Raw genomic sequence first — 13529 nt, 5'->3', positions numbered from 1 at the left:
GCTGAGCAGGGCTCCACCGTGGCCACTGGGCATTCTCCTTTGCCTCCCTCTGCCCCCCACCCAGTGCCTGGTGAACCAAGTCCATTGTGAAGGGGCACCTCTGCAGACCAGGCTGCCTACTGCCCAGAGACTGGCATGTCTCTGCACCAGCGAGAGACCAGCTATCAAGCACAGACCGTCGCTTTCCTGTCAACCAAGTCTGGGAAAGAGCTATGTCACTATCCTGTAGGGACCCTACTTGCCCTGGCCCTGTGCCCACCTGTAGCTGCTCCGCTATACCCTTGCCTCTCCTCCCTGGCTCTGGGGTAGCCCCCACCCCAGGTGGCATCATATCTGGAATCCAGAAACCACCTGGGGTGCTGACTCCTACCCCCTCCTGTGCCCCCTGGGACAAGGCAATCTCCCAGTATCCTGTTCTGGGGTCCCTGGTACCCAGGTGCTTTGCCCCTGCCCTCTCAAAACTGAAGGCCAGGAAGCAAGCACCTGCTACCACCACTGCTGCTAGGGCCAGCATCACTCCACTGTGCTGCCCTTCCTCCCTGTAGCTACCCTTGGCTGCCCTGGGGACAGAACCCTCTGCTGTACCCCCCTAGCCCTGGCTGCCTACCTACCCACAACCCCACCTCTGGGAACCCTGGGGAATCTGTCAGGGGGGTCACTCCGGGTAAGTCAGCACAAGGGACCTCCTGCCTACCTGGCTCATCCCTAGCTTCTGCCAGCTGCCTGACACCCCACTGACCTCCTATTTTCCCCTGCTCCACAGTGTCTCCCTGCCTAGCCTCCCCTAGGCCCAGCACCTCAGCCCCTGCTGATGACTCCTGCTGCTTACCTCCCTGCAGCCCACCTGCACTCCTCTCCCCCCAGGGCAATCCTAACCCAGACACTGGAACTACCTGAGTGCACCTACCTCCCTGACCTTGTCTCCCCCTTACCAGGGATGAGCTCAGGGGCACCTCTCCAGATGCAACCGCCTTAGCTCTTGGCTAGCAGGTATCCCTGGGGTGGCACAAGCTTGACACTGTCCATGATACCCCCAGCCCATAGCCAGGCTGCAACAGGGGGTTGCTGATCAGAGGAACCCCCTGAGGCTCTGCCAGGGTAATGGGGAACTCTAGCTGCCATACCTGCTGCTTTCCCTCCCCGGCTACCACTAGCCCTTCTTCTACTGAGACCTGGTGCTGGCTACCTACCTTGCAGCCTTCCCTCACTCCGCTTCTCCCTAGCTAATCCTAACCTGGACCCTAAGGACACCTGAGTGAGGCCATCTCCCTGACACTGCCTCTCCATTACCGGAGAGGAGCCCAGGGGCACTGGTGCAGAAGCACCTACCTTGGCTCCTGGCTGGCAGGTAATCTGGGGGTGGGCTAACTGTGCCACTGCTCCTGATGCCTCCAGCCCATAGCCAGGCATCAACAGTGGGGCTCTAAACCGAGAGACCCCCTGAGGCTCTGCCAGGGTAATGGGGAAATCTGTCTTGCTCACTTGCTGCCTTCCCTCCCCGGTTCCCACTGGCCCACCCAACCCTCTCCCAGGCAATCCTGCCCTAGAGCTGGGTGCTAACGGGGCTAGCCCCTCTCCCTGAAGCTGTGCCCCCATTACCGGAGGTGAGCTCAGGGTTGCTGGTGCAGATGCACCCACCTTAGCTTCTGGCCGGTAGGTAACCCTGGGGTGGTCTAACTTTGCCACAACCCGATACCTCCAGCCCATAGCAAGGCTGCAACAGTGGGGCTCTTAACTGAGAGTCCCCTTGCTGCTCCGCCAGGGTAATGGGGAATCCTGACTGCCCTACAAGCTGCCCTTCCTTCCCCTCCCCTGGTGCCCCTATCTCCTGCCACCCCCCGGTCACCCCTATAGTGAAACAACAGGGTACAGTCATAGGGAAAAATAAGTCAGGGTCAGTCTGCGACTTGGTCTGGCTTACCTCGCTGGTCCCCGCAGAGACCGCCGCCTTCGTTGGTCCCGATTGCAGGGGGACTGGAGTGGCCGCCGCCGCCGGCATCATCTGGGCCGGGAAGCAACGGGCCGCTGCCGCAACAGCGCCCGGGTTTGGTACAGGTACAACGGTGCAGGACAAGGGTCCCAGGTCTTTGTGGAGTATCACGGCTCCCGCCAGACAAGGTAAAATAACCCCCTCCCACAATCCCTGTCCCTCCCCCCACTCAGAAAGGGCTCCGGCACTTCGCCGGAATCGCGGCTCTTCCGCTGCCGTCGCTGCTATGGGCGAGCCCCGGGTAGCTGCCGCAACAGTACCCGGCTTTGGTGCAGGGTCGCCGGCGTGGATTGTGGGGCTCCGGTCATCGCTGGGAATCGCCGACTCTGCCAAACAATGTGAAACACCCACCTCCCGCACACCACAACCCTCCCCCAAATAAAATTGCCGCCGGCAGGATGCCGGAATGGCGGCTTTTTCTCCGCCGCCAGTTCGCCGCCGGGATCCGATGGATGGCCGCCGCTCTCCGCCGCTGTTGCCGATGCAGCCCGGCCAGGTCCTCCAGGGCACATCCCGTGAAGGGTTGTTGCCCCGGCTGGGCGGGAGCCATCCGAGGATGCCGCTAACTGGGTCATCTCTTCCGCAGCTTGTGAGCGCTGGCCCTGAGGGGCTTCTTCGCCCGGCCGCGCAGGGTCCGGGCATTGGGCTTTATTGTGGCCCGCTTTGTGGCAGTGGTAACACCGCCGCTTCTCCGCCGCCGGTGGACTACCCCCCGCAAGAGGCTGCTGAGTCCAAGGCGAAGTTGCTCGAGTGCCGGGCTCATTCCGGAGCGTCTCCGCCGCCGGTGGATTACCCCCCGCAAGAGGCTGCTGAGTCCAGGGCGGAGTTGCTTGAGCGCCGGGCTCAGGGAGGGATTAAGGGCCTCATGCAGTAAGCGACGATTATGTGAAATCGGCAAGCTTATCGATTAGTCATGTTATTGGCGTTTTTCCCTCTCCGTATGCAGTAAGTGCCGAATACATTCAAAATCAACCAGAAAACAAATCCGCCCACTCTCACGATGATGAGCCGATCACACACAGGTGTATCGGCGTGCGTGGCGGGGTGCTGTTAGGTTGCACAATCACAAATCTTGCTGAATCAGGCGAAACAAGCATGTTTTTGATTGCGCGCCATATTTAAAGGCAACGTGTACTGCTAATCATTCTCTGTGTTGTTGGGAGTGAGAGAGAGAGAGAGACGCACAGAGCTGGACGATTGAAGATTTGCATATTGACTGAGAGACTTGTTGTGTATTGGGTGAGCTTTGTCCTTTGTTGTTTTGTTTACATCTTTGTCTTGTTTTATATGTGGAAGTGGGTCGTGTGATTGCCTGTACATTTCTTGTCTGTTTTTTGTGAGTGCTGGAAGTATGCCCGCAAAGCGTGGGAAGAGTGATGCTGGTGGGAGTGGGAGTGCTACTCGTGCGAGTACGCGTCGGAGTGAACGTTCTGTTCAGGGGAGTGATGTTGCTGGTGCACCGAGTGGTGTTGCTGGGAGTGGGAGTGCTGGTGCTGGGAGTGGGAGTGCTGTTGTTGGGAGTGGGAGTGCTGGTGCTGCGAGTGGTGTTGCTGGGAGTGGGAGTGCTGTTGTTGGGAGTGGGAGTGCTGTTGCTGTGAGTGGGAGTGCTGGTGCTGGGAGTGGGAGTGCTGTTGCTGTGAGTGGGAGTGCTGGTGCTGGGAGTGCTGGTGCTAGGAGTGTGAGTGCTGGTGCTAGGAGTGTGAGTGCTGGTGCTAGGAGTGGGAGTGCTGGTGCTAGGAGTGGGAGTGCTGGTGCTGGGAGTGCTGCTGGTGGCGCAGTTGCTGATGGGGTGTCTGGTGGTGGCGTGCTTGCTGGTGGCCAGCTTTTGGAGGCTCTTCCATTGGAAGAAGGAGAGTCCAGTCAGCACCAGCCAAGCTCTGACCCTAAACCTGCTCGGAAAAAACGTGTGGAGAAGCCACGTAATCCTCGCTTCAATGACCAGGAAAATAGGGCTCTTGTCACTGGCATTCTGGAGCACTATGACAGTCTCTATGGACATTTAGTAGGTAAGTGTAACTTTACATTTATTATTCAAATACATGTGATCCTAGGTCATCTGAGTTTTGTTCATATGCAAATATGGGTACACAATATCTTTCTATGTTCATTAGTGTGGAAACACAGCTTTTTATCATGCCTTACAAGGACAAATAAACACAGGCGGTCAATTTGCCAGAACTGCATACAATATGAATGCAACCTTGCTTACATGTATAGGTTTAGTAGTGAATGCTTATGTGCTGCACATATTACACATAAAACAGCATGTTTGCTATCTCTTGGAACAGCTAGCAGTGTAGGAAACTGGTGCTTATATTATTATTAATTTACCTCATATCTTTTATATGTTTTTCAAGGGCGGACAAGTGCAGCAAGCAAAAAAGAAATGTGGGACACAATAGTCATTGGTGTCAATGCCTGTGGGAATAGTGTCAGGGACAAGTATCATTGTCGGAAAAGATTTGATGATATTAGGTCCAAATTGAAAAAGAAAATACAAGACCAACGCGTGCATGCTACTGGCACTGGAGGTGGGCCCACACCACAACGTCTCATATTGACTCCATTGGAGGAGCTGCTTCGGCCAAAATTACTTACCGTCGTCGTGGAAGGCTTGGCTGGTGACCGTGACATTGGAATTTATCCGTCACAATTTCCAGCAGGTGATAAATATTACTGTACTAGGCGTGTCGTTGCTTACACTTATTTTGCATATTTACACTGCTTTTTATACTGTCTTCACAATATAAGCATACCTGCATCTATATATGTATATGTCTGATTCTGTATATATATATCTCAAAATAGACATATATGTAGTAGTCCTACTAAAAGCAGTAACTAATATAGCACGTGCCATTGCGTGCTCATTTACATGTGAATTCCCAAAATGCATAGCTGCAGTGGAAGCAATTGATGGTGGGCGAAGATGGGGAACAACAGGGTAGTACACATGTGTAACACATGTTCATGAGAAATTATTAGTAGCTACAGGTACAGAACAGAAATATGTATCATATTATTGTGTATTTTATTGATTTTACTCCGACAAACATGACATTACTGCCTATTTTAAGCATGCATCAAAGAAATTGCATGTAACGGCCTACAAACATCACTGGCACTAACACATCTATAGTTGCTTATGAAAAGGTCCATTTTTGCTTTATGTCATATACAGACAGCATAATGAGGCACACGTATCATATGTTATGTCATTGTTTTCATAACTTAAACACTGCAGATGACTACTTAGCTCATCTACCATTGTGTTAAAGCAGCTGCAATTAATATCTCATCACAGCATACACTTCAACAGAGGGGGTGGGGTTCAGCACACACACTAATTACAGCCTCATTTCACGGTCAACTTAGTTCACACCATTTGCACCTGTTTCAAGTCATTGAAAGGTGTGGCTGATTAGGCTTTTTGGGGAAGGGAATACCTTTCTTACAACCTGAATAGCACAACTGAAGTTAATCACACTCATTTGAAAGCTTAACTCTAGCTACTAAATGCCCCAACAACTCATTACTTATCAAAGCGTACGTCACACATTAGTTCACTCATATCTATAGTTGAACTACTATCAAAGACACATTATCACACACTGCATGTGTTGTCTTGTTGAGTCACAGCCACATTCAGGTGTGCCACATCTTCGATTAATGTACCACACATATCCTCTACCAAAAACAACACTTTTTGCAATATGACCACCTTCATGATAACCATTGTGAATGGTCATCTCATGATAGTTATGTACATTATGATACTGATATCACTACACAACATATGATTTTTATGTACTCATTTAATCTATTTATCCTCACGCATTACTGCAGAAACATAGTATGTTGTATGTTAGGGAACTCAAAAATTCTAAGTACACAGGCATGTACAGTGTTATTACAACTATTTATGTTCACTTTCACACACATTTTCGGTTAAGGAACTGATGTTGTTAGTTAATCATAAATACAGAACATACAATAAGTGTTTGTTCAATATTTATGTTACGCCGATGCTCGCCACAAACCGGGACCGGACCGCGGGGCTGAGGTGGGGTTATATAATCACCGACCTGAGTCCACGCAGACTGATCCGGAGTGCGCAGTTCGTAGTCGTACATCGCAGGGTCAGGATTGGAGAAGGCAGCATCGTCGTTATGGAAGCAGGAGTTCGGCAACAGGTAGTCAGGATTTCCCCGCTTCAGCTTAGGAGCGTGAGCGCGGGGGTGGCTTCTGCGCGAGGAGCGGCCTCGGCCCATGACGCCGATCTCAGCAGGAGGAGACAGCAGGCTGGCCGAAGTTCACCGCAGGGCAGCGTCGGGTAGAACCAACGCTTCAGCGCAGAAGTCCAAGGCAGGTCACTGCAAGAGGATCGCAGCAAGCCGCAGGAAAGGAAGGGTAGCCACTGCTAGGAGGGAATGCAGCAGGTACCGGTGCTGGCAACACGCTTCAGCACAGACGTCCCGGGTAGGCCACTGCAGGAGAATAGCAGCAGGCCAGTGCTGGCATCAACGCTTCAGCACAGACGTCCAGGGCAGGCCACTGCAAGGAGATAGCAGCAGGCCGCAGGAAAGGAAGGGTAGCCACTGCTAGGAGGGAATGCAGCTGTACCAGTGCTGGCATCAACGCTTCAGCACAGACGTCCAGGATAGGCCACTACAGGAGAATAGCGGCAGGCCACAGGACAGGAAGGGTAGCTACTGCTAGGAGGGAATGCAGCAGTACCAGTGCTGGCATAAACGCTTCAGCACAGACGTCCAGGGTAGGCCACTGCAAGGAGATAGCAGCAGGCCAGTGCTGGCAACAACGCTTCAGCACAGACGTCCAGGACCAGGCCTCTGGATACTCAGGAACTTGGAAGGTAAGAACGCTAGGAGAGAGGCCTGGGGTGGTTTGTGGCAGAGTCAGTAACATAGAGATATGAATAGTTTATGCTCGGCGCTGGTTCAGAGCCAACGCCTAGAATATAAAGGGCGGAGATCCAATCACAGGAGGAGGGTGTGTGAGAATTCCTCCAATGAAGTAGCACAGGGCAGAAGCTGCAATGAGAGGCAGCACCTGTGCCATAGATTGCCAGAGGAAGCCTGCAACTGCACAGGTCTGCAAGGCAAAAGTCAAAGCCAGTAGTGGATTCCTTACAGTACCCCCCCCTTCAGGTGAGACCTCCGGACGAACAAGATCCATCACAGATTTGGGGGACATGGAATTGTTCCTAAACCTCCTTAGGCGAGAGGTGGCGTTGAAAGCCCATAGTTTGTTGGGATTCCTTACAGTACCCCCACCACTGGGTGAGAAGCCTGGGTGAACAGAACCATTCATAGGTCTGGGAGACATTGAGTTGTTCCTGAAGTGTCTCCGGCGAGAATTAGGTCCACAATCCAGATGTACATTGGCGAGTGCCATGAAAGACAGCGGTGGTACTGCAGTTCTTGGTACATGGACAATGGGACCTGAGGGCTCCGGAATGGGAACATCGGAAGGACAGTAGCCAGGTGTCCGGTGCATAGTAATAGTCCAAGAGTATGGGACACAGGACACAGATTGTTGGACAAAAATGGCAGAGGGACCTTCAGAGAAGGCAATGTCTTTGGTGAAATCAGCACGGAGGAAGTTGCGAGAGTCTTTAGCTTCCAAGGAATTCCGAGTGGTTGTTAGCAAGGGAATGGGGCGGGAGGGTTCACTACACACTATTGCAGCGGTACTTTTGATACCAAGCAGGGTTGCTATCCCAAGCAATTTGCGAGAGTCTGTAGCAGTGTGTATGCAACTCATGGTACTGGCAGTTGAAGAAGGATCCGCTTCCTTTGGTTTGTGATCTTTAGAGAGAATCAAATCCGAAATTGTGGCCTTGGCGAAGGACATAATAAGCATGTCTATGCCCATAGTGGACCCATAGAGAACAGGAACGGATGCTTCAGGTAAAGCGACGAGGTCCAGTAAGGGTGTCTTCGTCTTAGAGAGAGGCCAATTGCCATACAGATTGGGCACTTTGGGCACCGCACAGAGACCTGCGAGTAAGGAGTCTGTTTGAAAGGTGAGAAAACAGATTTTATCCAAAAAACAAGGCAGGCGGTTAAGCGGTGCATCAACCTTAGGGAAAAAAGTCTTGGGGTTAAAGCTGGGTGCCTCCAACACAGAGAAAGAAGACAGAGAACTAGAGCTTGGCTTCGGAGTGGAGGTCCCAGGTACCCAGGTCTCACATGATACTGTGGGAGAAGCAATGCAAATTGTTACTGTTTTAAACATAGGGTCTTTAACATCGGTAGCTCCAGGCACCTTTTTGAGAGGTAACCCTAGTTTTGGGACAGGACAGTCAATAGCAAGTACCCCAAGTATTGTGGAAGACACAGAGAAAAATAAGTCCATTTTAAAGACGGTATCTTCTGAAAAAAGGGAAAGTTCCAAATGCGATACCCCTGAGTTCGTGGTAGTAGACATACAGTCAATAGTGGATACCCCGAATACTGTGGGCGAAACAGCGTGAAACAGTATTATTGCAGGAATGGGCATCCCAGACTTAAAGTCATTTTTGATCATCCCGGAGGCTGTGGCATGATCCGTGAGAGAAACTGGGGTAAACTCTCCAACAGACACAAGAGACATCTTGCTTGTTACAGAATTGGGTCCCTGAGAATCCCTAGTGAGGGCATCAGACTCCATGGGAGACTTAGTGACAGGGGTTTTGGAACTGATAAAAGGAATTGCAGGTATCACAGATTTAATAGGAGAAATACCTTGCAAAACAGAAATTTTAGTAAAGGTGATAGGCATCACAGATAGGACAGACAGAAGTAAGCTAGGCAAGGTTGCTTCTATAACAGAAGATTTGGCAGCGGCAAAGCTTAACTCAGCGGCTGCTGGAGAACTTTTAACTACAGTGAGAAGGGACTGCAGATTTACAAAGTCAGGGATAAAGGGAGTCTCAAACTTGAAAGCCTGATCCTTCAAAAAGAAGGGCCCTAACTTTAATGGTACTGAGGGAGCAACAGCAGATACGCTGATCTCAGAAGGGGTCACTTGGAAAGGAGCATAATATGTACTGTTCGCTTTAAACCCTAGGATTTGAGAAAAGGAGAACTCAGACAGTGCAAGTGGGGCAACCACGACTGTACTGGCCTCTGAAGTGGGTATTTGGGAAAGAGTGTCTGGGACTTCAGAAACGACAACAGATTCCACGAAAAGGGGTCTATGCTCAGAAGCAGGGGTCTCAGCTCTCTGAGTGGCAGACGGGGTGAGTGAAATACCTAGGAGTAGGGATTCTGCAAACAGGTTTAGAGAAACAAACGGCTCCAGAATACTTTTTACTGGAGCCAGTATTATTGCCGAAAGTTCAGGGGGCATAGCCCCGAGAATTTTAGCTGAGTCAGAGGACAAAAGGGGTTGATCCTCTGAGGCTAAGGAGGTGTCCCTGACTGACGAACTAAAGGGATCTACCAAGGAAGGTTCACAGGGCTGACCTGCAGGGGTTAACATAGGAAAAACCCCAAGGGTTAAATTACTCTGTACCTGAGAATCAGAGAAATAGAAGCTAGTCTCCGAGAGTGGGGTCAAAGGGGGTTCTGCCTCTTGCCCTAGGGACCTATCATTAGACTGCGGAATACTAGGGTTAGCAGTGGGGACCTCACAGAGCAGACTAGCAGGGGTTAATACAGAAAAAACCTCGGAAACAGAGCTTAGAATTTTTGGTTTAGGAAAAGAGGGCAAACAGGATTCATTCTCTGGTGCTAGGGAAGACACACTGACCTGGGTACTGCAGGGATTTACAGTGGGGAACGCATAAGCCTGACTAGCAGGGGTTAAGACCGAAATAACCTCAGGGACAGAATTTAGGGAGGTTAACTCAGGATTAGGGAGCGTGGCAGCTTCTTCCTTAGCGGGCAGCGACAGAGAAATGGTTTGACCATTCTTAGGAGAGAGAGGTAACCCCACAGGTTTAGTAACAGGACTGGTAGCACAGAGAATCTGCCAAGCAGCAGCATAGCTGGCAAGGAGGGGATCCTGTTCTATTATGTGAGTGTCTAGTGTTGAGGAAAATACATGGAGTGTATCTTGAGACTGAGCCAACATGAGGAGGGCGCTCTGTTCCACTAGATGAATGTCCAGTGATGAGGCCAGGGCATAGATTGCCTCTTGGGCGTCGGCCAGTTCCATAGGGTTCACATTATCCCAGGTTAAAGGGGAATCAGGGGAGCGAATACATTCGGCTAGAGACTGTTTTAAGCTCAGGATACAGTAAGCCTTAATAAAGAGATCACAACGGCATTGTCTTTGCAAAGGGGTTAAACCTTCATAGGTAAACATTTCATCCATCAGGGGTATTACTTCACACAAATACTGGCCTTCATAGTGGGACTGATACGCAGGACGGGACATAACTTCAGTTGGAAAATTGCCATCCCCCGCCACGGCGCGGTCCGGTTTTAACGGGCCGAGCATACTGTTACGCCGATGCTCGCCACAAACCGGGACCGGACCGCGGGGCTGAGGTGGGGTTATATAATCACCGACCTGAGTCCACGCAGACTGATCCGGAGTGCGCAGTTCGTAGTCGTACATCGCAGGGTCAGGATTGGAGAAGGCAGCATCGTCGTTATGGAAGCAGGAGTTCGGCAACAGGTAGTCAGGATTTCCCCGCTTCAGCTTAGGAGCGTGAGCGCGGGGGTGGCTTCTGCGCGAGGAGCGGCCTCGGCCCATGACGCCGATCTCAGCAGGAGGAGACAGCAGGCTGGCCGAAGTTCACCGCAGGGCAGCGTCGGGTAGAACCAACGCTTCAGCGCAGAAGTCCAAGGCAGGTCACTGCAAGAGGATCGCAGCAAGCCGCAGGAAAGGAAGGGTAGCCACTGCTAGGAGGGAATGCAGCAGGTACCGGTGCTGGCAACACGCTTCAGCACAGACGTCCCGGGTAGGCCACTGCAGGAGAATAGCAGCAGGCCAGTGCTGGCATCAACGCTTCAGCACAGACGTCCAGGGCAGGCCACTGCAAGGAGATAGCAGCAGGCCGCAGGAAAGGAAGGGTAGCCACTGCTAGGAGGGAATGCAGCTGTACCAGTGCTGGCATCAACGCTTCAGCACAGACGTCCAGGATAGGCCACTACAGGAGAATAGCGGCAGGCCACAGGACAGGAAGGGTAGCTACTGCTAGGAGGGAATGCAGCAGTACCAGTGCTGGCATAAACGCTTCAGCACAGACGTCCAGGGTAGGCCACTGCAAGGAGATAGCAGCAGGCCAGTGCTGGCAACAACGCTTCAGCACAGACGTCCAGGACCAGGCCTCTGGATACTCAGGAACTTGGAAGGTAAGAACGCTAGGAGAGAGGCCTGGGGTGGTTTGTGGCAGAGTCAGTAACATAGAGATATGAATAGTTTATGCTCGGCGCTGGTTCAGAGCCAACGCCTAGAATATAAAGGGCGGAGATCCAATCACAGGAGGAGGGTGTGTGAGAATTCCTCCAATGAAGTAGCACAGGGCAGAAGCTGCAATGAGAGGCAGCACCTGTGCCATAGATTGCCAGAGGAAGCCTGCAACTGCACAGGTCTGCAAGGCAAAAGTCAAAGCCAGTAGTGGATTCCTTACAATTTACACATGTAAATGTAAAACTTATGTTATTGTTATATATAGTTGCCCCTGGAGGACATGTGTCACCTGAGATGGAACAAGTGTCTTCACCTGGGTCAGCCAGCTCAACACTACTAGAAGGTGAGTGTATCATTTGCTGGCCATATAATATGTGCTCTTCTATATGTTATGTTGTCATGTGCATTATTTGTTTTGCACATCTTCTTTAAATAGGATTACTTAGTGTCAGTGAAAATTAAGTGTAAGGCAACATGTATTGTGTTAGTGATGTTAATTATCATGTAGGACTTCTGAGTTTAGAGCAACTTTTCATTCATTCATATTTCATACTGAGTCCAAACATTATTCGTAAGTCAAGGTAGTTTTTAATGAGGTTATAAAACGTATGCTAACATGTTAGGTGTTACTTAGGACACAGTACAATTACATAGTAACACAGCATACATTAACATGCCATTTAATAATGTGTACATTTCTTTTTAGAACATCATGGTGATGAGGATGATGAGTATGATGAGGATGACGCCACAGAAGAGACTGAAATACAATCATGTGACCATGAAGAGGTGCCAATAGAAACTGTTGTACCGCCAAATCGTCCATCAACTTCCACATACGATGCAATTGTAGCTTCAGAGGGAAAAATAGTGGACGCAGAAAATCGTCGCCATTCAGACATGATGACAGTGCTGGAAAGGATGATTGGACTGCAGGAAGAAACAGTATCACAATTGGCACATCTCCACAGAGTCTTCATTGAAGTGCCTAAACAGTTGCAAAAAATCAACACCTCATTCGAAGCATTAGTTGTTCAGCAAACACAAGCTAATTACTGGAGAATGACTAATGTACCACAATTCAACACCTCCCAGCCAGGATCTGTTCATGCAGGTCAGTTTTCACCACATTCATCTGATATTCATTCACCAGGCCCAAATGTTACCGGTCAAGTAGCAGACATTGCTGTGCAGGTTCCTGATGACATCCTACCGCTGCCATCTGTACAAATTCAGCAGCAGACACCTACAAAGGAGGCGACAAAAACAAAACAAGACACACATGAAACAGACCAACCATCACTTGTGCAGTGTCTACCAACTTGCTCACATGTGTCACTGGGCACAAGCCCTGTCCGTGAACAGTCACTACCCAAAAGCCCTGTAGGTGAGTCGCTGCCCAAAAGCCCTGTAGGTGAATCGCTGCCCAAAAGCCCTGTAGGTGAGTCGCTGCCCAAAAGCCCTGTAGGTGAATCACTGCCCACAAGCCCTGTAGGTGAGTCACTGGCCACAAGCCCTGTAGGTGAGTCACTGGCCACAAGCCCCGTAGGTGAACAGTCACTGGCCACAAGCCCTGCCCGTGAAGTGCCAGAGGCCACTCAAAGTGGCTCTGTTGTGCCTAAAGTTGGTGGAAAAAGGAAAATTCAAGAGACAACAAGCAGGCCTGTTACTCGCTCGCAAAAGGAACAAAAAAAATAAATGTTATAATTCAGAAAATATGTGTTTGGCCTTGTTTTGTTGACTTCAGATTATCTAATTACTATTGTATGTATGCTGAAGACTGTGTTGTTTCCAAACTTTCAACTATGTTCTTGTACACGTGAAGTTTTGGAAATGTTAACACTCATAATTAATTGTGTTATAAATATTTATGTTGTAATCGTCTGTTCAGTAATGGTCCACCAGGAGCCAATTGCTAATTTTAGAGAAGCTGCCATTGACTTTGCAGCAAAACATTGCATTTGGGTGTGTTAATTGATGTAAGAATTGCATATGCATATTAGTCACATGCAATTATTAAAACACCTAAGTAAGTGCAAACATCTTTCTTGTACGTGTACAGCAGGATTATGTGTAAATTATTACTTACCTTTGCCTTGCTTGGCCATTGTAATTTTGTCCTTTAATCAGTTGTGTGTTCGTTTCTATAACATCTCAGAATGTATAATAATAT

General features: G+C 50.1%; 1 protein-coding gene across 1 annotated transcript; it reads left to right on the top strand.

Annotated features, from left to right (window-relative positions):
* The first annotated feature begins 11625 nt into the window (after positions 1-11625).
* Positions 11626-13275, top strand: LOC142465446 (uncharacterized). The gene is made up of 3 exons (XM_075569404.1): positions 11626-11699; positions 12063-12797; positions 13262-13275. The coding sequence occupies exons 1-3, from the start codon at positions 11651-11653 to the stop codon at positions 13273-13275; spliced, it is 798 nt and encodes a 265-aa protein (XP_075425519.1). The 5' UTR covers positions 11626-11650.
* Positions 13276-13529: the final 254 nt, after the last annotated feature.

This window comes from Ascaphus truei, chromosome 14 (genome assembly GCF_040206685.1).
Source record: "Ascaphus truei isolate aAscTru1 chromosome 14, aAscTru1.hap1, whole genome shotgun sequence".
NCBI classification, from domain to species: domain Eukaryota; kingdom Metazoa; phylum Chordata; class Amphibia; order Anura; family Ascaphidae; genus Ascaphus; species Ascaphus truei.
This window is presented reverse-complemented; position numbering and strand designations above follow the sequence as displayed.